Genomic DNA, 14,876 nt, shown 5'->3' on the forward strand with positions numbered 1-14,876 from the left:
TTACCCCCCGTTTTGTGTTACCTCCCCTCCTCCTTGTATTTCTAAAGATTTTTATTGCATTTGCTGCATGCTGTTTGACCTATGCATTTTGAAATTGTCTCTTTTTTGTGAAATTTTGGTACTAATTATAGTTGCTTTCCACAACAATACACACCTTTATTTTTTCACGGTCTGCCAACTAATTCCGTTATTACTTTATTATATTATGCTAGAGAATTTTATTGAAGTTCCAATCAGCTCGTCGCATTGGCGCAGGAGAATATCGATACTCTGAAATAGAGGGATATATCTTGATAAAGGTAAATAGACTTCATGATGTTGGCTCTACTGGTGCTGTAGCTTTTTGACTCACTTGTTTGAGACGAGTCGTGTTTCTCGGCGGTGCCGCAATGCTAGGTAGAGGGGACCAGAAGTGTTGGTGTTTCAGCGGGTGGTTCGGATAGGATGTGTTTGTTGCAGAGACTACGAAGTGTTTCTCGCTAAAATGTAAATAATCGTGAATGATTAGTGCTGTAATCACCAAAAATTGCCCTCGTTTAAGATGGAAGTGAGCGGTACGCCGTCGATTACCAAGGCCTTATGTTTCATTTGATTTGGCCTCAACCCGTTTGTCTTTAGATCGACCGTTTGTTTAGTTATGAAGCAAATAGTTATATCATTAGTATACGCTAAATTATTTAGTAAACGTGAGTGTGCTGTCGGTAATAAAGTGTTAGCTGTCTCGCAACCTGATACTAAGATTATCACTTTTACCTAATGTTTTTATTGCTGAGAGACCTAAAGCCATAGAAAAAGTGAAATCTTCTAACATTGGGTGTACCATAACTAAACATAATGGAGAAAATCTGTCGGCTGTGCATGAGCAGAGCAGAAGATTTGATTTCCATCTTCGAAACCGCTGACGAATTTGACCGTACCGTTGCAAATAAAATATCAGCATGTGTTGCCATAGAGGTCAGTATTAGACAGTTCTTTTGTTTATATTTTTTAATCAATAATGTTTCTCGTAAATGTTTTCATAAGGGTTACAAGAGATAGCTGAATGTCCTTAACTAGCATGCCTGTGTTGTTTAATGTAAGGGTTGTCTGCAAAGTATAATATTAGGTCTTTGCTGGCAGAATGATATCCATATTGTCAAAAGTAGTTGTTTTAGTGATGCTATACTGCTGCAAGAAACAATGTTTAATACCTGTAGGTGTGCATATAGCTGAGTAACTTGTCATTTGTAATAATTAGTTTTTCCTTTGATAATTATTTAATGTATTAATTAGTTGTAAACCTTTGTTGACTTAATAACATTACAACTTGTAGGCTGTGGAAGGTGATGGATTGCCATCTGAAATTTGTAAGGAATGTGCCTCGCTCTTGGATGTTATGTATAACTTCAAGGAAAAATGTCGGGCATCAGACTGGACACTTCGAAAGCTGAAAGCTAGAGCGACACATCATCGTGTATGTAAAACTGAATTTTTTGTTGTAGAAGTTGTTCAAACCCAGTAGCATAATTGTTGCATCATGAAGTGTTAAGTACAGAGTTATCACTTTTATAATTTTGTAAAACTGTTGGTATCATTAGCTCTTACAGATGCTTTTTATCACTGCAGTTATTCTTTTCATAGGAAGCTATATGCTGTCTCCATCTTTTGTTTCGATGTTAAGCTGTATGTATATAGGCCTACAGAATTACCATGCCAACAATGAATTGCTTATTGGTATTTTTAATGTGTAAAATCTCTGGCACATGTAATTTACTTTTACATAAATTGGTCTCTAGTCACCCCTAGCCATTTAAAGTGTGTTGTACCGTTATCTGTGTACTTTTATTTAGAGCAATGTTTGGGAATGCATATAATGAAATCGTTAGCGTAGTGTGCATTGAGTATCTTGGGGCAGACATGTTCACTTTTGGTGAACTGTAGCCATCAACATTAACTTAGCAGTTGTTTAATTTATTTTTTGTTGCCACTTGGGGAGAGAGGTGAGACTTGATCCATTTTTTACATTTTATTTTTTAAAATGGCAGGTATAAACTTTAAAAAAAGTTAAATTTGTAATAAATATTCATTTTTAACTATTTCTGCCCCTAGTTTTATTTCAGTCCTTTGCCATTTAGTATCATAAAAAATTAAAAACTGAAGTTTTGCAGAATGGATGAAGTCTCGCAATGTTGTGACATGGCATCCCTTTAATGAGAGACATGATTCGCCACTTTATTGTAATAAATAAAAGAAGTAATTCAGTATTCAAAGCAATTTTATTTTGTCAGTAAGATGTAAAAGATGGAACTGAGGCTCACTAATAAAAGTAATAAATGTAAGAACCTTAAGAAACAACTTTATCCATGGTCTTTAGAGGCATTGAAGTGCAGTGTGTAGCGTACAAAACATGTTAAGAGATCTCCAAAAAGTCATGGAGTTCAGTGATCTGAGATCATATATAAGATAAAGTACATTCATACAAAGAAAAAGTATACTTCATGCGGTGATCAATAATGGTTGCCTGTGTTTGAAATATTTAAAATGACAAAATTGTAGATGAACATACTAATTATTGAATATTAAGCCCTTGCATTTGACACTGTTAAAAGTGAAACTGGCAGCTCCGTCATTCTTTGAAGAAAATACTGTAAATAAGAATCACTCATAGAATTTGGTTTCTTTCAGTGTCACACATATCTTCAGCTTCTGGCCACTTGAACCGTTAGCTCTCTGTCTCGCACATTTTGCGGTGAAATTCTCTTCATCAGGAACATTGGTAATCTCTTGCACACAGTGTTTTTTTTTTTTTTTTTTTTTTTAAAAGGTAGCAATTATCCACTTTCCAGTGCCTGGTTCATCATTCAAAATTTCAGCAGAATCCCTACTACTCAAACTCCCAAAGTCCTTACCAGACACATGAAAACAGTTCTTCACTTTCAGAAGTTTGTATTTTAGGCATATTCTTTTGTTTCTTGTTTTATAAATTCAGTCTCTTACATCTTCCCACAAGTTTGTCTTTGTGCATTTCTTGCTCTGAGTGCTTCCTCAAGTTTATATTGTACTGGACTGTTTGTTAGGATTGCTGTGGACACTTGTTTCCTTCCTCGTCTAGTTGTAGTGCGAGTTGCTGCCTTGAGGTGTGGGCTTATGTTTTCAAAGGACCTGTATGCAGTAAGGCTAGGTCTAATTCTGTAAGATGAAGGTGTTGATACTGAAACACTTTTGGAGAATCACTGACTTCCACAGATTGTAAGTGGTCTGCTGTATGTGCAGACAAAAATTAGTCATCTGTAAATACATCAGAGTTAAAGAACAATATGCCTAAAACCCAAAAACCACTCAACAACCAAAATAAAAGTCAGTTCAGTGAAAAACCTTAGTTTCCTTCTTACTAGATAGCAACAACAGTTAAACTCACAGCTGCAAATTACAACACTGAAAAATGTAGGGAAAGAAACAATAGCCTAATGACAACAGCAGACATTTTTAATGCCCTTTAATGGCTAAAGTAATGGGAGGAACAAGTCTCCCTACTGATAAGTCCCATACGTATTTCAAGGTTACACCCTTGTTATTAGGTGCCTCTGTAGTGAATTATGTTTCATGCGCTTCTTTTAGACATGTAGGCTTTTTCTCCATGTTTTCTTTATTTCCTCCAACCAATAGTCGATTCAGAGAAATTTAATAGGGATCCAATTGGAATTACATGTTTGTTGTGTAAATTATGGTAAAAAAAATTAATGCTACCAACAGGTTGACTCTACTGCCTTTATTATCAGGGGAAGTCTCTCAAGATGTGTGTTGAATAGATGATCATGGTCACACATATGGGATTTGATAGCATATTTCATGTGGCAGTTTTTGAAGTATTCAGGTATTTGTCATGACCATTTTAAAATTTCGTCTTACAGTATCTTGCCTACTGTAAGATGTTAAAATGTAACACAAATTATTTGATACACACACCAGTGTCAGTAATTTATTTGTCTAACACCACTTTATAATGACAGAGGATGTGTTGGATTACTAGAAGAAAAACAGGAATCGTATGTAGGGTGTCCCATGAGGAATGGTTAGTGCTCAGTGATATGACAGCAATGATCATGCAAAGCAAAAAAAGTCTAGTAAACATGGGCTCTAAAATGCATACCTTAACAGCTGTGAGCACTGAGTCATCATCGTTACTATGAAACCTCTCTCTTCTGAACAAGTTCTCATAGCTCTTAAGGTATGTATTTTAGATCAAGTGTTTACTAGATGTTTTTGCTTCAGATGATTGTTTGTGTCATTCCCCTGAATATGGGTCATTCCTCCTTGCATACCCAGTACACAGAAATTTGTGTAATGAGGAGAGGACAGGACAGGTGGTCAACCAACCTAAGCATTCTTGAAGTGATTTAGGTGAACCTAAATCAGAATGGCTGGTAGAGCATGAGCCTCTATCATCTCAAATTTGAGGCCTATGTATTAATAAATGCACTGTCCCAGTCACTTTACCTAACAGATTACATACGTGTTTGGAATAGAAGCATAAAGAAAAAATTATGCACTGTTAATTTAGTCCTATTGCACTTGACACTGCACACCTGGAGGTAACATTAGGACCATGACCACACTGCTGTGCCTCTTATCACCTTCCCGTCTGCCTGCCTATAAAATGAATCTTTATCCCCGTTATGACAAATGAGAATTTAAACTCAGAATAGTGATGAGACATTATGTGCCATCAATCACCTTATTCCAGTTTGGATTCTCAAGATATGTAGGCAGTACTGACCCTAAGACTTGCCTTAGAAGACAGATCAAAGAAAGGCAAGTGTGTGTTTATGGCATTTGAAGCCTTTGACATGGCTTTGGACATTATTGACTGAAATACTCTCTTCGAAATTCTGAAGGCAGCAGGGATAAAATACAGGAAGCAACAGGTATAAAATACAGGGAGCAACAGGTTATACATAGCTTGTACAGAAACCAGACAGAAGTTAGAAGAGTTGAGGGGAATGACTAGGGAAGCAGTGTTTGAGAAGGGAGAAACAGGATTGTAGCTTCTCTCTGATGTTGTTCAATTTGTACATAAAGCATACAGTAAAAGAAACCAAAGAAAAATGTGGAGAATGAATTGAAGACCAGGGAGACGAAATAAAAAGCTTCAAAATTAGCCATTGAACTTGTAGTTCTGTCAGAGACAGTAAAGGACTTGGAGGAACAGTTGAATGGAATTGACAGTGTCTTAGGAGGAGGATATGAGATAAACACCCAGAAAAGCAAAACATGTGTAATGGAAGCACTGATGATGGCTGTATTAGAGAAGATATAAAATGTAGACTGCCACTGGAAAGAAAAGCATACCTGAAGAATGGAAATTTGTTAACATAAACTGTAAATGTTAGTGCTTGGGAAGTATTTCCCAAAGATATTTAGAGAGTAGGCTTGTACAGGAGTGAAACATAGACATAAGCAGTTCGAACAAAAAGAAAATAGAAACATTTGAAATGTGATGTTATAGAAGAATGCTGAAGATTAGATGATTTGCTCACGTAACTAATTAGGAAGTACTAACTTGACTTGGGGAGAAAAGAAATTTGTGGCATAACTTCACTAAAAAAGGAAATTGATTGATTGATATACATTCTGAGATGTAAAGTGATTATGAAGTTAAATACCGGGATGTATATTGTGAAAGGAAAATGCTGGTTTTGTTCCCCATTCATGTCCATTCAGATGAAGTGCTCTGCCTCCAATTACGCTGTTGATATGAAACTGCGATCTTCCATAGTTCTTTTCAAATTTCTGATATTTTCAAGTGTGAAGGATGATTTTTCATCTTCAGTACTTTTTTTTCCATCCACCAGGTCCAGAAGAATTTGGTGGTAGTCACAAGTCAGTTTCTCACCTTCTGCAGGATAATCAATAAAAAAGTAGCCTACTTGTTAACTATAAAGAACACTGGTCATAACCATAGCTGCTGATGAAATAGCTTCAGCCATAGTAACAAATCAACACGCAACTAGTTTATTCTTTTTAAAACGGCCCAGAATTGCACAGAATTTTTTTTACACTTGCTTTTGGTCAGCATTCAATAAATTTGTGTTGTTTTGGTGTATCATATGCATTTGAAGTTGTGGGATGCCGTCAATGTAAATCATAGGGAGAAGCATTGGCATGTTTTAATTCAGTTGAGTGTGAGCAATGCATAGGTTCTAAGTGTGTATAAATGAAAGAGAATTGTAGTTTCGTTACAACCAAATGAGGTGGTGGGGTTGCTAAGACTGCCTCAAATTCAGGAGGATGGATTCTCATTTGACCATCCTGATGTAGGTTTTCTGAGGTTTTCCTTCAGGAAAATTCTAGGATGAATCCTTCAGTTAGGCCATAGCCTACCATCTCTCCTGTCCACATTACTTTGTTTTATCCATTTGACTCTCTCTCTCTCTCTCTCTCTCTCTCTCTCTCTCTCTCTCTCTCTCTCTCTCTCTCTATTGAAAGAGTTGAGATCTAATGTCTTTTACCACCATCTGCTCACCTCTGTAGTACATGTGAAGACCAGAACTTCGGATTTTGAGTAAGAAAGTACAAGTGCCTGATTAAATACAAAATGTAAGTTAGGAAAGCATTCAATACTGACTGTTGATTAATGTTGCTTAGATCTTAGTGCCCTTAAGTCTTGTATTGTTGGACTTCGTTACTTTAATCTGCATTTTTACACAGACTGTGTATCTTCTGGAAACAAAATGTGATTTTAGCGTTTCCTAAGTACCAGAAGTAATATCCTGTAACTTACATATGAAGGGTCCAGGATAAGAATGAGCTAGTCCAGGTTTTAAAAAAATTGCAGAACTTTAATATTTCTGTTAAAATCTTTTCTACATCTTACAGTTCCATAAGATTGACATTTATTTTGCAAAATTGGAAACCTTAAGTAATATTCTATTAATATATAACAATATTATTGCATATTCATTCAAACTTTCATTGCTACTTGTGTAGAAGTGGAGTAAGAGTACATTATTCAATGAGAGATGGGGCTAAGTCCTTGAATCGAAGGTAGCGAAAGCATTGTTTTTTTCCTTTATCACCTGAAACAATAATCAAACTATATTTAAAAAGTAGTACAAGATTGTCTATTGTGAGAGCTTTAAAACACTTGGAAGACTGTCAGAATATTCTTGTGCTTCTAACCCACATTATTCCCCTCCCCCTTCAAAACCTGGTATGTCTCACAAGCGATGGATAGTAAGTCTTAAAATGTGAACTAGAACATTTCAGAATGTGGTGCTATACCATAGTAAAAGTTAGGTAAGGTTTGGAGATCACATCACAATCTTACTGGTGTAAGAAAACTCGGGCAAATCGAAACTGTAATGCGTTGGATTCTTCAGCTGGACGAGCTGATTTTAAAGCAGCAGTCTCCCGTGATCCATAACAAGTTTTCCTGAATCTGACAAGCCTTGGGTAAGTTCTATCTTTGAAGATACACCTCTACTTGTAGAAGAGCTTGAAGAATGCTGCCATTAAGAAAAAAAAGTTTCAGATGTAACTTCAATAACATTAAATGGAGAAATCTTTAACCAAGCTGTTGTGAACATATCTATCCAATCTTTGGGAACTTCTTCGTAAGCTTTCTGGTTTTGTAAGTCCCATTTTTTTTATCCCATTCCAAATAAGAATGTCCTCTTGTTGGGATGTTACTTTTGTGTGTCAAATTTTCTCTCTATTGTAAGAAAATTCTGCAAAAATCGAATAAATATGTAGTTCTTTCTTATATTGAGATTTTTCACAGCCATGTCAATTGCAACAAAATGTATGATTCATAACTACCTTTTTTTATCAACACATTCAGGATAAATGAAAACGTATTCTCTGCATTTGATAACCAGTGGATGTTGAAAGCATACATAGGTAGTTGCCATGTAGTGTAAGCAGAACTAGTTGTAGGCAGAGGCAGATTATGGCCGAAATGCATATATATCGCCTTATTTTCTGTGCTCTTTCAGCTTTGTTTTCTCCCTCATTTCATGAAGCATGTTAGCTTGCAAGTTGTGAAAAGGCATTTAAAGTTTTTAAATTCTCCTGTTCAGTCTCAATACCTCTTATTTCTGCTAGCTCAGTGCACTTTTGTTTTTGCATTTCCAGCCATTTTACTGTGGCTGTATATGTGTCATAGTACTACACTTATGTGTGGTGATACTCAAAGGAAATACCAAAATTCCTGTTAGGTGTGTGTCTGTACAGGGCGTTTAGAAATTCCCAATACAAACTTCAAGGAGTTGTAGACAGGAGTGCCCTCAAACTGTGTACTTGTAAGTTGCATTGTTAAATCTTCAAGCATGTTGTCAATTTTCTCCCATTTCATGAGACATTAATCTTTTTGTTTACCTCAGATAAGAGACCATACTTCTTCCCCCTTAGTTGGTGACCTTCCATACTTCTAGTACAGGCACCTTCCATATCAGTATTTTCACAAAACTGCAGCTATGTTAGTGCACTATATACTGACCTGCGCACCTAGCTTAATGTGCCAAGAATGAATGTAATTAGAAAAATATTTGACAACTGTTTGTCTGGGCTGCAACCTATATCGTTATTTACTTTAAAGACCAGCACTTTATGGACTAAACCTTTTTCCCCCGTTTGATATGGCCTGAGCTCTGTCTCCCTGTTCAGCTTTTTTTCGAAGCTCATGTACTGTATAATAGCTCTCTCCCCCCTTCTCTCCCCCCTTCTCTCTCCCCCCTTCTCTCTCCCCCCTTCTCTCTCCCCCCTTCTCTCTCCCCCCTTCTCTCTCCCCCCTTCTCTCTCCCCCCTTCTCTCTCCCCCCTTCTCTCTCCCCCCTTCTCTCTCCCCCCTTCTCTCTCCCCCCTTCTCTCCTCCCCCCTTCTCTCCTCCCCCCTTCTCTCCTCCCCCTTCTCTCCTCCCCCCTTCTCTCCTCCCCCCTTCTCTCCTCCCCCCTTCTCTCCTCCCCCCTTCTCTCCTCCCCCCTTCTCTCCTCCCCCCTTCTCTCCTCCCCCCTTCTCTCCTCCCCCCTTCTCTCCTCCCCCCTTCTCTCCTCCCCCCTTCTCTCCTCCCCCCTTCTCTCCTCCCCCCTTCTCTCCTCCCCCCTTCTCTCCTCCCCCCTTCTCTCCTCCCCCTTCTCTCCTCCCCCCTTCTCTCCTCCCCCCTTCTCTCCTCCCCCCTTCTCTCCTCCCCCCTTCTCTCCTCCCCCCTTCTCTCCTCCCCCCTTCTCTCCTCCCCCCTTCTCTCCTCCCCCCTTCTCTCCTCCCCCCTTCTCTCCTCCCCCCTTCTCTCCTCCCCCCTTCTCTCCTCCCCCCTTCTCTCCTCCCCCCTTCTCTCCTCCCCCCTTCTCTCCTCCCCCCTTCTCTCCTCCCCCCTTCTCTCCTCCCCCCTTCTCTCCTCCCCCCTTCTCTCCTCCCCCCTTCTCTCCTCCCCCCTTCTCTCCTCCCCCCTTCTCTCCTCCCCCCTTCTCTCCTCCCCCCTTCTCTCCTCCCCCCTTCTCTCCTCCCCCCTTCTCTCCTCCCCCCTTCTCTCCTCCCCCTTCTCTCCTCCCCCCTTCTCTCCTCCCCCCTTCTCTCCTCCCCCCTTCTCTCCTCCCCCCTTCTCTCCTCCCCCCTTCTCTCCTCCCCCCCTTCTCTCCTCCCCCCCTTCTCTCCTCCCCCCCTTCTCTCCTCCCCCCCTTCTCTCCTCCCCCCCCTTCTCTCCTCCCCCCCCTTCTCTCCTCTCCCCCCTTCTCTCCTCTCCCCCCTTCTCTCCTCTCCCCCCTTCTCTCCTCTCCCCCCTTCTCTCCTCTCCCCCCTTCTCTCCTCTCCCCCCTTCTCTCCTCTCCCCCCTTCTCTCCTCTCCCCCCTTCTCCTCTCCCCCCCTTCTCCTCTCCCCCCCTTCTCCTCTCCCCCCCTTCTCCTCTCCCCCCCTTCTCCTCTCCCCCCCTTCTCCTCTCCCCCCCTTCTCCTCTCCCCCCCCTTCTCCTCTCCCCCCTATCTCTCTCTCGCCCCCCCCTATCTCTCTCTCGCCCCCCCCTATCTCTCTCTCTCGCGCCCCCCCCTATCTCTCTCTCTCGCGCCCCCCCCTATCTCTCTCTCTCGCGCCCCCCTATCTCTCTCTCTCTCTCTCGCGCCCCCCCCCCCTATCTCTCTCTCTCGCGCCCCCCCCTATCTCTCTCTCTCGCGCCCCCCTATCTCTCTCTCTCTCTCTCGCGCCCCCCCCCCTCTCTCTCTCTCTCGCGCCCCCCCCCTCTCTCTCTCTCTCTCTCGCCCCCCCCTATCTCTCTCTCTCTCGCCCCCCCCTATCTCTCTCTCTCTCGCCCCCCCCCCCCCTATCTCTCTCTCTCTCGCCCCCCCCCCTATCACTCTCTCTCTCGCCCCCCCCCCTATCACTCTCTCTCGCGCCCCCCCCCTATCACTCTCTCTCGCGCCCCCCCCTATCACTCTCTCTCGCGCCCCCCCCCCTATCACTCTCTCTCGCGCCCCCCCCCTATCTCTCTCTCGCGCCCCCCCCCTATCTCTCTCTCGCGCCCCCCCCCATCTCTCTCTCGCGCCCCCCCCCTATCTCTCTCTCGCGCCCCCCCCCCCTATCTCTCTCTCGCCCCCCCCTATCTCTCTCTCTCTCGCCCCCCCCCTATCTCTCTCTCTCTCGCCCCCCCCTATCACTCTCTCTCGCGCCCCCCCCCTATCACTCTCTCGCCCCCCCTATCACTCTCTCTCGCGCCCCCCCCCCCTATCTCTCTCTCGCGCCCCCCCCCCCTATCTCTCTCTCGCGCCCCCCCCCTATCTCTCTCTCGCGCCCCCCCCCTATCTCTCTCTCGCGCCCCCCCCCTATCTCTCTCTCGCGCCCCCCCCCCCTATCTCTCTCTCGCGCCCCCCCCCCTATCTCTCTCTCGCGCCCCCCCTATCTCTCTCTCCCTCCCCCCCTATCTCTCTCTCCCTCCCCCCCCCTATCTCTCTCTCGCGCCCCCCCCCTATCTCTCTCTCGCGCCCCCCCCCTATCTCTCTCTCGCGCCCCCCCCCTATCTCTCTCTCGCGCCCCCCCCCTATCTCTCTCTCGCGCCCCCCCCCTATCTCTCTCTCGCGCCCCCCCCTATCTCTCTCTCGCGCCCCCCCTATCTCTCTCTCGCGCCCCCCCCCTATCTCTCTCTCGCGCCCCCCCCCTATCTCTCTCTCGCCCCCCCCCTATCTCTCTCTCGCGCCCCCCCCTATCTCTCTCTCGCGCCCCCCCCCCCTATCTCTCTCTCGCGCCCCCCCCCTATCTCTCTCTCGCGCCCCCCCCCTATCTCTCTCTCGCGCCCCCCCCCCCTATCTCTCTCTCGCGCCCCCCCCCTATCTCTCTCTCGCGCCCCCCCCCTATCTCTCTCTCGCCCCCCCCCTATCTCTCTCTCGCGCCCCCCCCCCTATCTCTCTCTCTCGCGCCCCCCCCCCTATCTCTCTCTCGCGCCCCCCCCCCCTATCTCTCTCTCGCGCCCCCCCCCCTATCTCTCTCTCGCGCCCCCCCCCCTATCTCTCTCTCGCGCCCCCCCCCTATCTCTCTCTCGCGCCCCCCCCCTATCTCTCTCTCGCGCCCCCCCCCCTATCTCTCTCTCTCTCTCTCTCTCTCTCTCTCTCCCCACTTGCTATTAGTACAGAATATCGGGTCTGCTGTATACTTTTGTATATACCAGTGAAAACTTAAAAAAGGACTTTGCTCTTTCTTTTCCTGGACCCTTTGTATGTCATTTTGTTCTGTGGAAGGGCTGATTCTGAACATTGCCCATCCTTCCTGCACCCGTTTCAATGTAATTGTAATGTATGTGTTGTTGTGGTCTTCAGTCCAAAGGCTGGATTGATGCAGATCTCCATCCTACTCTATCTTGTGCAAGTCTCTTCATCTCCAAGTAGCTACTGCAACATACATCCTTCTGAATCTGCTTAGTGTATTCATCTCTTGGTCTCAGTTTAGGATTTTTACCCTCCGCACTCCTCACCCCGGTTGCTAAATTGGTGATCCCTTGATGTCTCAGAATGTGTCCTACCAACCGATCCCTTCTTCTGTTCAGGTCGTGCCACAAATTTCTCTTCTCCCTAATTCTATTCAGTACCTCCTCATTAGTTACATGATCTACCCATCTAATCTATAGCAGTCTTCTGTAACACTGCATTTTACATTGTCTTCTTGTCTAGACTGTTATCGTCCTTGTTTCAGTTCCATACATGGCAACACTCCATACAAATACTTTCAGAAAGGGCTTCCTAACATTTAAATCTATACTCGATATTAGCAAATGCTTTTCTTGCCATTGCCAGTCTGCTCTTTATATCCTTCTTACTTTGACTATCATCAGTTATTTTGCTCGAATCTAAGCCGCACCTGAAAAATGAGACTGTAAATCGAGGGAAAAAAATTTTCCCGAATCTAAACCGCACCTGAAATTTGAGACTCGAAATTCAAGGGGAGAGAAAAGTTTTAGGCCGCATCTCCAAGTCGAAACAAAGTTGGTTCATCGTAATATGAGACACAATTTAGGTCGAATGAATGACGGTACAGCTACAGTAGTTTGGTTCGAGTCATAAGCTTAGCAGTTAAGCTTTACCAGGTAGCCATTGCTATGCGTCAGGTGCTCCGTCCGTATTTATACCAGTACCCTTCCTTTTTCACGTGCTTCGTCTGGTTTGAATTTATTGCTTATTTTTCTTTGACCTGGTAAGCGCCGTTTCCTTTGTTATAGGTGTTTACGTCACTCTAAACTGAAAATGCATTGCTGTACTGTCATGCATTGCTTGTCGCATTCTGATAATGAGTGTTTACGGCCTGTCGCCGCTCGCGGCATGGCTTGCTTTTGTGCGCGCTACCACCGCTTACAATTCAAAATAAATAAAATAAAAGACACTGATGCTTTCTTTGATAATGATCAACAAGAACCAAATAATAGACTGTGTATGATAGATGTTCTGAATGAGAGTTTAGTGAAAATTTTTCTCCATTTGAAAATCTTTGCAGGCGCCTCTTTAGTACATTACATTCTGCACAGAAATTAGTCATCTTAGATTTAAAAATCTAGTCAATTGCTGTGCTTCATTTCTGACTGTATCAGTATTAGGCATAAGAATAATATGAATATAAACATGACATGATATGTATATTCTTCCGCGTTTGCTGTTGTCTCACTCTAGTTTCGTAGTTTATTAGGCAGACAGGATTTAAATGAGATGCAGCAAACATGAAACAATACATGGGAAAATGTTTATATTCGTATTATTCTTATGGTGAAGAGAATACTGCATGTGATTCACAATTCATAAAAGTTCCTATTAGCAACCGTCTCTTCTCACAGGTAGGAAAAAATTCAGAACATAGAGTTGGCCGTATAGACAAACATCCCAAGCAGTCTTGCCAGTCCGGATTTTCGTAGTACATTGAAATGCTGCTATATTCAAAGATGAACAATACAGAATTTGTATTTACTTCATTGGATAATATATGAAAATGCAGTTGTCGAAACTCGGGGCTGACGCAGAGGATTTGGTGCCAGTATTTATCTTTGTGCCTACAAAGCATGCCTGTGTAGCGCTACATATATTCAACGACAGAAGTTAGTTGTGGCGGCACCCGCCAACATTTTTCAGAACTTCCCCTTGCTTTGCACTCAATTCTAAGCCACAGGCGGTTTTTTGGATTACAAAAACCAAAAAAAAAAGTGCGGCTTGGATTCGAGTAAATACGGTACAACCTTCTTCCATGATTCCTAAACTAAGTGTTAGTTATAATTAAATTATGCTCTGTGCAAAATTCTACCAGGCAGCTTCCTCTTTCATTCCTTTCTCCCCATCCATATTCACCTACTACTTTACCTTCTCTTCCTTTTCCTACTATCGAATTCCAGTCCTCTATGACTAATGAAATTTTCGTCTCTCTGAACTATCTGAATAATTTCTTTTGTCTCCTCATACATTCCTCTATCTCCTCCTCATCTGCGGAGCTAGTTGTCATATAAACTTGTACTACTGTGGTGGGTGTGGGATTTGTGTCCAACTTGGCTGCAATAATGTGTTAACTATGGTTTTCATAGTAGCTTATCCACATTCCTATTTTTTATTCATTATTAAACCTACTCCTACATTACCTCTATTTGATTTTGTATTTATACCCTCTATTCACCTGACCACAAGTCCTTACTTCTGGCTAATTTCGGAGTTCAGTGACAGGGAGTTGGCCAGACCAGTGTTTATGATGCACATTTTAGCTCGTTAAATTGGACACTATAATTTCTCAAGTTATATCAATTAAAACCCACATCCAGTTGATTAGGAAGTCTGCTGATTGTATCTTCAAAACTTCTTCAAGTGCATGGAGTTGGAAAAGTGAACCCTGTGAATTTAAATCTTATGGATAGTCATTGTCTGAAGGATGGAGACAGCTGGGACCTACGAATATAAATCAGCGTGATTGGCTTACAGGTGACAAAGTGAACTAAAGATCAATCACTCAAGAGTTGAACATAAGTTAGGGAGTGTAGTTTGATATTTTATTTTGCTAGATTTATTATATTTTTTGGAAAATAAACTTCAAGATAACTCAGTGTGGAACTTGCATTAATTTTGTTGCTGTTTACCTTAACAACATGTAAATTGAATAAATCTCACAATTTCAGCAATTTGTGGGCCCTGTATACAAGTTGATGAATGAAACAAATCCTGATGTAAATCTTGATGCAAGGCTGGCCAAGAATCTGATTGGATATCACAATGCTGCTCCTGCTGAGGGGCCTGAAACTTTCTTGGTGCAAAAGGGGCCTGAGGTGATAGCTATCACAGTCATTGATCCTAATGCACCTGGGGATTGTACAAAATCGAATACATCTGGTGGTTGGACTGACCCAATGAAACCGGCAAGTATCAATTTTTTATATGTCGCATTCTAATAGGGAAAACATTATT

At 42.8% G+C, this 14,876-nt stretch overlaps 1 protein-coding gene across 4 annotated transcripts in view; it reads left to right on the plus strand.

Moving 5' to 3' along the window:
- The first annotated feature begins 368 nt into the window (after positions 1-368).
- The window catches only part of LOC126183684 (zinc finger protein 84-like), a 294,009-nt gene continuing 279,501 nt past the window's right edge, over positions 369-14,876 (plus strand). For 3 of the 4 annotated variants that reach the window (XM_049925862.1, XM_049925863.1, XM_049925860.1), the window contains exons 1-3: positions 369-954; positions 1,313-1,453; positions 14,591-14,827. In XM_049925862.1, the coding sequence (XP_049781819.1) occupies positions 835-954; positions 1,313-1,453; positions 14,591-14,827 (498 nt within the window). In that variant the 5' untranslated portion in view covers positions 369-834. The remainder of the gene's footprint in view (positions 955-1,312; positions 1,454-14,590; positions 14,828-14,876) is intronic. The other variant, XM_049925861.1, reaches the window with a different exon arrangement.

Source organism: Schistocerca cancellata, chromosome 4 (assembly GCF_023864275.1).
Source record: "Schistocerca cancellata isolate TAMUIC-IGC-003103 chromosome 4, iqSchCanc2.1, whole genome shotgun sequence".
NCBI lineage: Eukaryota > Metazoa > Arthropoda > Insecta > Orthoptera > Acrididae > Schistocerca > Schistocerca cancellata.